This window comes from Nipponia nippon, unplaced genomic scaffold, assembly GCF_047370975.1.
Source record: "Nipponia nippon isolate SJK-2023a ecotype South Korea unplaced genomic scaffold, ASM4737097v1 scaffold_61, whole genome shotgun sequence".
NCBI classification, from domain to species: domain Eukaryota; kingdom Metazoa; phylum Chordata; class Aves; order Pelecaniformes; family Threskiornithidae; genus Nipponia; species Nipponia nippon.
The window spans coordinates 95,346-109,014 of record NW_028262382.1 but is presented as its reverse complement, the minus strand read 5'-3'; the positions used below and the strand labels follow the sequence as shown (position 1 = coordinate 109,014).

The window sequence follows — 13,669 nt, the reverse complement described above, 5'->3', positions numbered from 1 at the left end:
GAAGCTCTGAGATCCCTCCATCTCCCTCTCCTTTAGCAATGAAGTTGATAGTACCCAAGTCAGAGGCTTTCAATTCTGTTTCCAGCCTAAAGCACCCCATGCTCTGGGGATATACCAGGACACTTGCCTAAGGAAGCCACTCCTCTGGACAAGAAGGTGGATGTTCCCAGGAATCTCAGGAGCCATGGCATACTGATGGGAGCTGTTCAGGGAGCTGGCCAAAGATCTCGTCTCCATTTCTGTAATGGTGGCCTAGATGCCAGCTTCATGTGTAAACTCTCTCTCTGGATGCGGACATTTACTGAGCAACCTGGACTGACCTCAGAGCTGGCCCGGCTTGGAGCTGGGCATTGGACTACAGACCACCTGAGCTCCCTTCCCCCCTGACCTGTCCTAGGAGCACATGATGTAGAGACCCTCGCCTCCAGCTTTATCTCTTCTTGTATGATGTGTGGATAGGCACAGGCTCCTGGAAGGGCTGGTGGGAAAAAGACTGCTGGGGGGGTCTAGTCCAGTCTCCAGGCTGGCTGTGACTTTGTGGAGCAAAGGAGAGCTCCAAAGGTGGAGATCACAGCAACACTCCTCCTAGTCCATGTTATCTTTCCTAAGGCTCAGCCTAAAGCTGCCAAGAGGCAGTTTGTGGCTGTTGCCTCTCTCATACCATCAGCCACTGCAGAAGAGAGCTTGGCTCCATCATCTCTCCAGGTAGGTTTAGGCTCTTACTAGGTTGCCCCATGCCTCCTTCAGCAGGCTAGAGAGGCCCAGTTCCCTCAGACTCTCCTCACAGCTTGTGCTTAGGCCCCTCACTCCAACACAGCAGTCCTTCTCTGGACCCTCTCCAGTTTCTCCACTTGCCTTTTGAAATGTGAGGCCCGCTGGCTCGTATGGCTTCGGCATGGTTCCCAGGCCCTTCTCCTCAGGGCACTGCTCAGCTGGTATGGTCACTACCCATGCTGCTGCGTGGTGGCAGAGTGCAGCTTGTGGGCTGAGCTAAAAATAGGGTAAAAGGTGAAAGAAAAAAGATGAGAACAAACATAAACTAAACCCAACAGGCAAGGCAAAGGCAATCACTTACCACCTCCCACAAGCAGACTGATGCTCAGCCAGTCTCCCAGCAACCGTCACTTTGAATGACTGAAACCTCCACCTCCTTCTTCCTCTGCCCCAGCTTCTATTTCTGAGCATGACATCATATTGTATGGAATATCCCTCTGGTCAATTGGGGTCAGCTGTGTCGGTTGTCCCCCCCCTGCCAACCTCTTGTCCACCCCCAGCCTACTCGCTTGCAGGGAGCAGAGTGGGAAAGAGAGAAGGCCTTGACGCTGTGCAAGCACTGCTTAGCAATAGCCAAAACACTGGTGTGTCATCAACACTGTTTTAGGCGCAAATGCAAAACAGTGCCATAGGGGCTGCTACGAGTGAAGTCAACTCCAACCCAGCTAGACCCAGTACACTTGAACTGGGGGCCCAGAAAGGGACACAGGAGTGCACAGCTCGTCTGACAAGTGACAAGCAGGTGGAGACAGTCACTTCCCTCGCTCTTTTGGCGAGGCTCCTCTTTAAACACTCCAGGACACTGCTGGCCTTCTTTGCTACTAGGTCACACTGGCTCATGTAGATCACTGCCAGATCATGTTTTGCCTTCAGTTCCCCAACACCACCAGGGCTGTTTCCACAGAGCTGCTCTCTGGCCAGCAAATCCTCTTCCCCTGCCACTGCAAGGTGTTCGTCTATCCCAGATGCAAGGCTTGGCCTTTGTCCTTCTTCTATTTCATGAAGTTCCTGACAGGACCGGCCTTCTGCCTGTCAGCTTGTGACGGGTGCAATTCCACCGGACACCTTAAGTAAACTAGAACAATTGCAGATGCCCCACTCTAGGAAAGAGTTACACCAGCTTATGGGTACTTTAGAGGACTGGAGGAAACCTGTACCTGCATTTTCTAGCATTGCTCACCCACTGTACTCACTTTTACGAAAGGGAAAACCGTGGAAATGGAACCCAGAACATGAAGAGGCAGTCAAAACTCTAACAGAGGAATTAAAGACAGATCAGGCACTGAGACCAGTACACCGCCATGACCCTGCACAATGGGGTTTTGCAGCATATGGTCCTTATTGCAATCTATCACATACCAGGCCAAGCAGGCCACAAAGACCTTTAATGTTTAAGTCAACTGCATTTAAAGAGCCAGAACAGACATATTCTGAGTGGGAAAAGGGACTTTTGTCTTTAGGCTGAGCAGTTAAACAAATTGAGCCACTAAGGGGTAACCCATCCGGAAAAACCCCGCCGAGACTTGTGCTGTTTTCCCTTTCCAGAAACGATACCAGGCATGACACCAGCACACCTCCCCTGGAGATCGGGTTAACCATTGAAGGATTGCTTGTCCTTCTCGCTGGAGCAATCATTGTCAGCATGGACCAAATTTGGCTGATACGCCAGCAAGCCCAACGAACGGGGTGGAGACCCTCACTTCTGCACCATACACATTTCTCCGTTGTGGGTGCAATCTACTGTAGCAGCAATTACAAGAGAAGGTGAAGAGGGCACCTTGCCCACTGAAATTCCAAAGGTAATTTCGGATCATGTGACTCAATTTGAAAGGGAATTCCAATCCTGGTGGCATCCAGTCAATTTTACCTAGAAACCTACCAACAGTAAAGCCACAGCTTTTATTCTAGTAATACGCAGTGCTTTGGTCCACACCATATACCCAATCATTGCGCTAGGATTAAATCACAATTGAACCTCCTCTGTCCGTTAGAACAGAGAGTATGGGCCCACCAAAATGGGAACCAAGGGCAATCTGTCGATGTTGATGCTTGTGTTGTATGGGAACAACAGGGATTTATTTGTGAAAGTAATACCATTAAGGCCCAAGACATTTGCCTTGACACTCAACAAAATCTTTGTCATTTTGCAATACCTCCTGATGAAACCCCTGGAACTGTACTTGCATACGTCGGAAACGGATGTGTTTGTATGAGAACCCTTTGTGATTCTGTATTTATAGACAATACCACTGTAGATATATGCAATCACTCAAATATCTGTGTTTGTAATTTTGCCAAAATCATAGGATGTGACTTTAACTATTCAGCTCCTGTCACAACCCACCAATTGCGACTATCTAACTATACCTCATATCAAGTTTTACTGCCTACCCCCATTGGAATGACTCACATTGGTGAGAACACTCTTGCAACATGATGACCTGAGTCAATTGCTAAAACAAATTCGGAGCAACAGGCAAAAATCCCCTAATTACGGTCCATCACGATGCAGAGCAGATACACCATGTCCTGGAAAGAGTGAAGAAAGATGGAAAACATCACTGGTGGGAAACTCTTTTTGAACGGTCCCCAACAGCAACGGGAATTTTGAATTGGATGCTGCATCCAATTGTAGTTTTGTTGGGTTTAACCTTATTGTGTTTATTGCTTATAATCATTCTGTAGATCAGAGTATGGAAACAAATGAAACAAATTACACCAATCCAGCAGGTAAAATATATACGATCAACTGATTCTGTCGGTAACCTGTATATAACCAACATTAATTAGAACACTTTAAATTCAGATAATTGGACTCTTAGCGCTGATCTATAACACACCACGTATTTATAACATAGAGGCAGGAGGTAACTGTACTGCCACTCTATGAGTCGATAAAGTGGATTGAGTGTAGTCACGGGGTGGAGTGCGACGGATGCACTTGACCCCTTGACCAGACTGGCGGTGGTCTGGTGCAGGCTCCGGAGGAGGAAAAGGCCTGAGCCGTAGACAGGCCGTGAACTCCTCTAGCTTCAGTCTGCTCTCTGAAAACCCACAAAGGAGCAGAGTGACAGCGAGCATTGATGCACATGAGCTTGGAACACCAGTCGTGCGATTAACACACGGATAACAATGGGTGGCTTTTCCAAGACTCATTTATCGAGGAACAGAGAAAGTTGTGGGTACAAGGAGTCTCCTGCACACCTTCTCTAGGGCATGTAATCTGACTACATTATCCCATAGATATGACAGCCCAAGTGAGCCTTCTTTGAGCTCTCCCTGCAACTCACTTTTCTTTTGTATGATTCTTCCATGTAGAATTGAATAGAGTGCACCTTGCCATCAAACTTATTGAACCTTGGCAAACCCCTGTTAAACTTTGCTAAATTCCATTGTATTCACTGAACTCTGCCAAATTATTATTTTGCCTCAATAAAACATATTGCTGCTTCTCTCTTTTGAGGGAGGTGCATTCCAGTCATTGGCGACACAGGTTTCCCCTGAATGGAATCCCAAGGCACAGGAATGGCTTCCCAATTTAGTGTCATCGACAAATGTGGTGAGAGTTGCCTCCTCTGGGTCATGGGTCCAGTGTTAAACTGCACAGGGCTCAGGAGAGTCCCCTGTGCTGCTCCACAATGCCCCAGTACGTCCCACTGGCCTCCAGGTAGGGTGTGACCCCTTCACCACTGCGCTCTCAGCCTCTGCATCCAACCGGTGTTTTGCCCATCTCTTTGTCTGTCCATCCAGACTGTTATGGCCTAACTTGGGTAGAAGAATATTGAGGGAGACCATGCCAAGAGTTCTGCTGAAGCTGAGGCAAATGATATCCACTTTTTATCTCCTCATGCTCAACTGCAGGCTGTCAGTTTGGCGAAGCATGATTTACCCTTGGGAAGTCTGCGTTGACAGTTACTCTCTTCGGGGTGCCCAGAAATGTCACCCAAGAGGACTCCAACTGCTGGCACACTCCTCACCGATGTGAGCTGGTGCAGCCTGGGGTTCCCTGGGTTGCACTTTTGGCCTTTTGCAAAGATGGGTGCAACATTGGCTTGTTTTTTCTTACATGAGCCCTCTGCCAATCCCATGACCTTTCAAAAGAGATAATCCAAAGAAATACCGATCTTCCCCTGTAACTCCATTGCCACTCTTCTGCCTGGTATACCCCATGGTTAATTTCTCTAATCTTTCATATATTTGCACCTGTCCAGGATACAATGACTAAAGTCACCTTTGCAGATGCAGTCTGTCTGGGCAAAGGCCCTTCCCATTTTTCTCCCGTTTTCTCCTCCCCTTGTTCTTTGTTCATTCAGATACCTCTCACCTCTGCAGCTGCTTTGAGCTTCAGGGAGTAAAAGCTTACTTCTCTTTCAACAGTCTAATTGTCTCCTCAGCCAACACTTTAACTGTGTTTATGTCTATCTTTTTGTATCTACCTAGAGAAAATATTGCTCATAAGATTATCCCTTGTAGAAAGGCAGCCTCATTAAAGGCACTTTGTACTTAGCATATGGTGGAGGAGTGTGTTTTACTGTTTATGAAACATTATCCTGCTTTACATTTCTTTGCTTGCAATTAGGAAAAATTCTTCTGTGCCTGTGTGCAGCCAGTTCTCGAAGGAGAGCAGGTGGGAGATGGTGCAATGGAGCTGTAGCATCCAGCTGCTGACTTCAGGGCAGAAGTCTGATGTAAGGAACAGCGATGCAAGTCCCAGGGGGCCAATGTCAGAAATGTCGAACTTTGGGAGGGAAGGAGCAAGGCTGTCCATACAGTGTCAGACCTCAAGGAACTGATTCTCCTACCTGTCCAGACCTCCTGAGTGGACACTCTGGAGCATTATCATCTGGAGAATGCTGCTATAACCTCTTCTCTAAACTAAAAAAGTAATAAAGCATTCCTTTTAAAATAGAAAATAATTTTTTTTAGGTGCACTTTGAAATCTTCCTCCTTAACTACACTATGAAACAGCTCCAATTAGCGATACAAGTCTTGAAGACTTGAAGAAAATTACAGAAAGATAAAGAGCTCATTAGGGCATTTGGGGCTCATTCCATGAACCTCAGATACTGAGAGAAGACTGAACAAACTCCTCAAAAAGTCAAAGTCAGAAGCAAAACCTAAATTACCCTGAAGTATTAATGGGTCCCACTGAGGACCATTACTGACAAAGCCTCCCCAGGGACTTGTTAGAGCACATAATTGGAGGCCATGATTGCAGGTAGGCAAAGGCACTGTGCAGGTGTCTGTAACGCTGAGCCAACCCTTTGCTTTGTTTCATGAAGCAGAAAGGCCAAACCCTGACCCCCAGACCCTAGGAAGACAAATCCCGAGACCCTCAAATTAAAGTTCCATTTCACCAGCCTTGGTGGCAGAGGCAACTGCTATAGACAAGACGACAAAGACCCCAGTCCTGTTAGGCCTTTCAGCCATCTCTGCGGCAGGCTGTCCTACACTGTCCCATGCCTGCACCTCTTTCCCTTCAGGCTGCTGACATCCTTCTTGCTTTCCACCTAGTGCTCAGCCTGGCATTTCTATACCTTTGCTGATACCTCTCCACCTATCCCTGGCTTTTTCTTGAAACACAAAGCCATGGGCTGATCCAGACTCCCTCTGGGTCACCTCTTGCACCACAAGGCTACCCTTTCAGTGACATTTCTTTTTTCTCACATCCACTCTGAACCTTCCAAGCTGCTCTTTGTCGAGGATTCCTTCTCTTCCCACTACCAAGAAAAGCTCCATCATCTCTGAGGCCACCCTTCAAGCAGTTACAGGCTACTACTATAGTGCCCTGAGCCTCCACTTCACCACGCTAAAGAAACCCAGGTCCCTCAGCCTCTCCACACAGGTCCCAAACCCCATCCTGCCACATCTCCTCTAGAACCCCTCCAGTTCCTCCCCATTCCTCCAGACCGGGGAGCCCCACACCCAGACACACTAGTCCGGATGTGGCCACACCAGTGCTGAGACAAGGGCGATGATAACTCCCTTCTCTGGGTGCCCATGCTCCAACCAAGGCAGCCCTCTATGCAGCTGGCTTTCTTCATGGTGAGCAGGTACCACTGGCTCCTATGGCATGCCTCTTAGTGCCCACGCCCTTCTTCTCAGGGTCACTCCGGAGCTGTTCAGGTCCCAGCCTGCCCCCATGTTTGGGCTTATTCTACCCCCAAAAAAGCACGTGCAACTTCTCCTTGTAAAACTTCCTGAGGATCTGTTGCCAGATCCCAGAGCTTCTCAAGGTGCCTCTGGAGTGAAGCTCTGTTGGCACAGCTGTTAATGTGTACGTACAGATGGCCCACCAGCTTAGTGGTGCCTCTGACAAGAAAACAGCATGAGGAACTGCAGGACACTGCAGCTAATAGAAGGAGGTACTGGTTTAATGGAATTGCTGATCAAGGTCGGAATTCCCTTGATGACAAGCTCAGAATCACCAAACGAGGGTACACAGGAAGCCAAAGCAGGGCCAGGGCGGAAAGGGAAAACAGAGATGTGCTGTTTACATGGGAGGGTACTGGGATGGTGAAGGGGAAGAAATTGTGAGTGGGAAAAGAGGGAAAAAGGAAAGAAAAGTTGAAGCAAAGGAAATAATGAGGGTCTTGGAGGGGTAGCTGCCAAGCAGCCCTGCATCTGGGCAACAATGCCTGGAGTGGGACAAGAAAGCCACAGATCATCTGACCAAGCCTCTTTCTCTCTGACTTCAATGGTCACTGGGAACCCGAGTGCTTTCCCTCCAATCTTAAAGGAAAGATCTGTTGTGGATCGAAGCACAGAATCATTCATGCTGGAAGGGACCTCAAGAGATCTCTAGGCCAACCTCCTGCTCTCAGCAGGGTCAGCGACGGGCTCAGAGCAGGTTGCTCAGGAGCTTATTCATTTGGGGCTTGAAAAGCTGCAAGGATGGAGATGGCACAAGATCTCTGGGCAATCTGCTTCAGTGCTTGAGTGTCTTGATGGGGAGAAGGATTTTCCTCCCTTGTTTCATCTGATGCCCAGTGGCCCTCATCCTCCCATCATGCACAACAGTGAAGAGCCTGGCTCCATTTTCTTGCTGGTACCCAAGAAGATGTGGGAAGGCTGTTATTAGGTCTCCCCAAAGCTTTCTCTTCTCTTCTCCTGGCTTTGCACCTTTGTAGGACACAGGCATCCTGGGCTGCGTTAGGAAGAGCACTGACAAAGGGTTGGTGGAGGTGATCCTTCCTCTCTGCTCAGCACTGCTACAATGTGTTTTGCTGACTTCCCTCAGGATTTTCTACCCTACCACCTCACTCACAATTCAGCCAAAGCTGCCCTCCACATCTTCCACCAGTCCTGCCTTGTCTTCTTGTGAAAAACAAGTCCAGGAGAGCATCCCCCCATGTCACATCAGGGATCACCATCCACCTTCCCTCTAAACAAGGCCTTCTAGCAGAGGTCCATGGTCTTCAAAATCCCCAGTGATTACCAGGGCCTAAAATGTGTCCCTTCCTCCAGCTGCCTAGAGGACACCTCATCCTCTTCCTGACCTTCCTCAGGCAGTTCAGGAATCCTGACCAGAAGACCACTGTACATCAAGCAGTTAGTCATCCATGTAATGGTAAATCTGAGGAGACCCAGGCCTGTGCTGTGCTCCGCGTACAGCTTGGCCTTCAGGCCGTGTTATGCTGAGCATATTGCTGGGTTGCAGGATAAACTTGATTGTAATGAGAAGTCTGCAGGAAGCTCCCACCTGGTACCGGTGATTAGGCCACCTGCTTGTCCTTCCTTTTATCTGAAAGTGCAACAAGGAATTCACATGTGAACCCCCTCTTTTGGGGCTTTCTACTGAAAGGATGACTTGATTTTTTTTTTCTTCTAAGAAAACACTGAAAGTGATCACAGAAGCAAAATGGGATAACCCTTCTACAGACGGGATCTGCAAGACTTGCTGCACCAGCTGACTGGACAGAAGTAACCTCACCGTGATCGTCCAAGCCACGTGCCTGCTGCTGGCCTTTCAGCTTGTGCAGTAGACGCAGCCAAATGATGTGTGTACTGCTGTCCCATCGGGTACTCAGGTGGAAAGGACATGACAGCCCCTATCCAAGCCCTCTTCCTGCATGGGCCTACCAGGTACTTAGGGATTCCCACAATCAACTTGCCAACCCCGTGCCTTCTGCTGGTCTGTCAGAGACACTGGCAGATGTGAGCCTAAAAGCACGTATCCCAGCCATGAGTCAGGGGCTGACAGTCCCTTTCCCAGCCATGTTCCTGCTACTTACCTATCAACTCCAGAGACAGAAGTGACCTCACAGCCACCTTCAAGGCCTTGTGCCTCCTTCTGGCCCAGGAGATCCTGAGGCACAGCTGACCTCACCATAGCATTCCCACCCATCTCCTCCTTGTGGCCTATGAGCTGATCAGATACAGGTCACCTCACATTCCTCTTCCAGTGCCATGCGACTGTTCTGGGACCTCACGATCCCCCTTGTAAAGGACCGATAGAAAAATGTGGTTTTTGTCTCGACATTGCCGCCGTAGCGCCATCCAGCGTCGCGCTTCGAAAAGACCACCTTCTCCACAGCTTTAAGAAAAACAACCTCGTGCGCCTGCGCACAGACTAAAGGCGCGAAAAGAGCCGAGGCGGGGACAAAAAAGGCGCGAAAAGAGCAGAGGCGGGGACGGCACATCCATGGCGAGCCGCACGTACGCATTTGTGATCCGCGCATGCGTGAGCCCCTATATAAGGAGCACACGTGCCCCTTGGGCGGCGGCAGCGGCGGCGCGTGAGAGACCACTCCTTCTGTTCCTGCACCCTCAAGCCTCCCCGCCCGCTTCGGTCCCCGACGACGCCCGAGGCCACCGGAGATCCAGCAGAAGATCGTCAGGACTCGAGGTGGTGGCGATAAACTCCTCCTTTTCCTTCTCTTTCTTTCTCTTTCTCTCTCCCCTATTCTTTTCCCCTCCTCCCTTGCCCTCCCTCCTCCCTCCGTTCTCTTCTCCCCTCGAATAAAAGTCAAAGGTTGTATGACATTTGACCGATTCCAGCGTCTTAATCTCGTCCTTGGGATCGTATCGAAACCTCCCCCGACATTGGATCGGGACATTTAATTGGCGTCACGGACAGGATCCCTTGAGATGAGAGTGTCATACAACCTTATGGTGTGCTGAGCGATTGTGTGTGAGTGAGACGTACAAATAAGTACGAAGCGAGTGCGGAGTTCCGATCCGCGGTTCTGCTCTCCCGCGAGGGAAGCAGCCGGAGACGAACGAAGCGTAAGGAAGGAGTGGGTGTTGAGACCTTTGCACTGAAGCGCGCGCACTACTTTGTGATTTGAGCTCCTGAGGGAGGATAGGGGAAACTTGAATTTTATGTTGTGACTCCCTCAGGATGATATCCCCTTTGTAGGCTCTCCTCTGTCTCATACTAGTTTATGGTCTGGCCTCCTGGGGGAGTATAGGGGAAGCTTGTTACGGTGTGATCCCCTCAGGACGATATCCCCTTTGTAGGCTTGTCTTTGTCTCGTAATAGTGTGCGGATTGGCCTCCTGGGAGCGTATAGGGGAAACTTGGTCTTTTTAAGGTTTGACCCTCCCGGGACGGATTCCCCTTTGTAGGACATGGCCGCCCAAAAGGCAGGCGATTTTTGTGAAGAGACAGAGAGATTATATGAGTTTTTAGAAACGTACCGCTCTCACCCCTCACCCCCAGGACAAGATTGGGCTCGGGACCACTGGTTCCAACTGCAAAGTGTTATGGACCGAATAGCGGTCTTACATAGAGAAGCTAGAGTAAAGAAAGGGAAAGGGAAAGCCATCGTATGTGCTGTGTTAGGAGCGTGTCTGGCAGCGGCGGTGGAGGATAAGAAACGAGCGCCCTGTCCATCCGAGGCTCTGGCCGCTTCGTTGCAAGCAGCAATAACACCGCTGCGAGAGCAACTACTGGAGACCAAACGGGCGCTAGAGGAGGAGGAGCGCCAGAATATGATTTTGAAGGAGGAGCTGAGGGTTCAGCTCCTGAGGGAGGCAGACACCCCCGCTGAGGCTGAGGTAATGCTGGAAGAGAAAGGAGTACGCCAAATTTACCCCCAGAAAGATCTAAAGCGATTAAGGGAGACTGTGGATAACCGCCCCCATATGTGCCCGCTGGTAAAGACGGAATACATATACGAGGACGATAGTGACAGCTGTCCCCAAGTTGTAGCAAAAGAAATCCCTTTTACCACCACCGAATTGGCTAAGCTCCGAAAGGACTTTGCTAGAACAGCAAGGGAGTCCGAAACCAAATACGTGTGGAGGGTATCCCTGTCGGGGGGGACGGGATCATGCTATCGGAAAAGGAAGCAGAGGGGTATTGGGGCCCTGGCATCTTTCTCACAACGGGCGATCGCCGAGCCCCATGGTCTCTGACCCAGAGGGCTGCATATTGGGCGGGGGGGCTGAACCCGTTGGAGAGGGGGGATCCCCTAGCTATAACTGGCTCGGTCGAGCAACTACTAGAAAACGTACAAAAGGCGGGTTGCCTACAAATGATGTACGACCGGGAGCTGAAGCCAAATCTAAGCTCTCCAATGTTGCTACCTGTAGACCCCGAGCGGCTGACGCCGCTAATAAGAGGACTCCCTGACTCGCTAAAACCTATCGGGATCCAGTTACAGGGGAGAATTCAAAACGTGCCCCGCGAGGAGCGAATCGCAGCTGCCCTGGAGGGAACGGTAACCCCCGAACAGCGGCAGTGGGGGAGGAAGGTGTGGACCTGGGGGGAGATAGCCCAGGAACTGATAAACTATGGGAGGAAATATGGGCCAGTAGGCAGGACTTACCAACAGGTAGAAACCAGGGCCGAGCGGGCAGCGAGGCCGGCAAGTAAATCGCTGGCTTTTTCAGGGAGAAGCCCTGACCTAACAAAAAGGGAGAAACCCCCATTCCGACAAGAATTGTGGCAGAAGGGACTGCAAAAGGGTGTGCCCCGAGACCTAATGGATGGGCTCCCCACCAAAAAGTTAAAGCTCCTGGTGCGGAGGTGGTCCAGGCAAGGACCCCCTCCCAAACTGAACCCGCCTTCTGTGCCAGCGTTGGACAGGGAGGAAGGGTTTAAGAAGGACAAAAAGAGCGGCGGGAAACTAAAACCTCCGCCCTCTCAGGGTGAGGAGGGAGGCGGAGGGTGGATGTTCATCAGACAACTCACCTGCAATAATAAAGGAGACCTACTAAACCCCACCAACCGGGATGGGCTGAGCAGGTGGGGGAGGCAGTGGCCAATGTCAGTAACCACTGGGGTACAAACAGGTGTCCGAAAATTGCAGCATTTTTGTCCACAAGCCCCAACCATGGTACCCGTCTCTCAAAACTCTAATTCCCCCAGTGCATCGTCTTACTCCCGTGGCCAGCCGGTCCTGGTTGAGCTTCCCACCATGGGGGCTGTGCCTCTGGTATTAGATACCCCCCTAAACAAACATACATGGAGAGCAAAAGATACCGGTGGGAGAACCCACAAAATCCACACCAAATGGATTATTCCCTCCTTCTAACCCAAGGAGCGAGTTTTGTTCCTGTTTCTGTTTTTAAGGGCGGTGATGTGATCACGATGCACCTGCTACTTTGGATCATTTTAACTCAGGGACACTTCCATGAAAGTGATGAACGACCACTCCCTCTACCTTCCCCTCCTCCATACAACCCCTTCGAGAACAATGAGTTCGTGCTATTAGCAAAAGCCGTGAGTCAAACTTTCAATCTGAGCCACTGTTGGGTTTGCGGCGGACCCCTAGGGCTATCAAGTTGGCCGTGGACATCCGCACCTCTCACCCCAGACCAAATTGTAAGCAAATATAGCGAAGCCACAGACGATCCATGGGATGACAGTGGCACCTGGCCAATTCAGTTTCCAACGAAGGGGCAATATTGTCTGAATCGCACCCAGAAAGGAGGGGTCGAAGTGGGAGAAAGCAAATGTCAATGGACTCTCACACGTAAGTCCCTCGACAAGGAAAAGGACCTGTGGCTGTGGCTTAATGAAACAGGGCGTAACCAGGGGTTTAAGGGATATTGGTCAAGCAAAAATGAAACCTTGATTCCCCGACATTACAAACAAACTTGTAAATGGAGGGGTACTTATGGGGCTTAGTATTGTACTGGCCGAATAAGGGATGGGGCAACCACCTTTTTCAGCCCTCTGGGTGACAAAGACACAACTTATTTTCAGTTTCCACCGGGGAAAGATGGGCCATTTGCTCAGGGAAATAAAGCCAAAAAGGGGCATTATTGGATTTGTGGGAACATGGCATATAAGTTCTTACCCACGGGGTGGTCGGGAGTTTGTTATATAGGGATTATAAGGCCCCTCTCTTTTCTCCTGCCAGAAACTGGTGGACCCCAACTAGGCATAAAAGTGTATGATAACCTCGGGGATAGAAGGATTGCCCGTAAGACGCGATCTACCAAGATAAATTTAGGTGGGACACAAAAATGGGGAAATGACGAATGGCCCCCTGAGCGAATAATTGAACACTATGGGCCAGCAACCTGGAATCCTAACGAGCCCATTGCAGGGGCAAGAGAACCAATTTATAACCTAAATCAAATAATTAGACTACAAGCAGCCCTAGAAATTATCACCAACAAAACTGCTGATGCCATAGACCTATTAACTCGACAATCGCAACAAATGCGCACGGCAATCCTTCAACACCGTATGGTTTTAGATTATTTATTGGCTGAGGAGGGAGGGGTGTGTGGAAAATTAAATATCTCTAACTGCTGCTTAGAAATTGATGATGTGGGAGAAGTAGTTCTCCAGTTGACCCAAGATATCAGGAAAATAGCCCATGTCCCTGTTCAAACCTGGAGTGGTTGGAACAGCGATTTGTGGTCCTGGTTACCAGGGGCACCCTGGGTGAAACAATTAATATTGTACCTATTATGTGCAACTGCCACCTTACTGT

The 13,669-nt window shown here is 49.7% G+C and overlaps 1 protein-coding gene across 1 annotated transcript; it reads left to right on the top strand.

The window, feature by feature from the left end:
• The first annotated feature begins 10,346 nt into the window (after nucleotides 1–10,346).
• LOC148051260 (uncharacterized) lies at nucleotides 10,347–13,108 on the top strand. Its single transcript, XM_087738197.1, is given in 4 exon segments — nucleotides 10,347–11,031; nucleotides 11,034–11,870; nucleotides 12,263–12,444; nucleotides 13,088–13,108. Coding segments are annotated over 4 exon segments (1,725 nt in total).
• The last annotated feature ends 561 nt before the right edge of the window (nucleotides 13,109–13,669 follow it).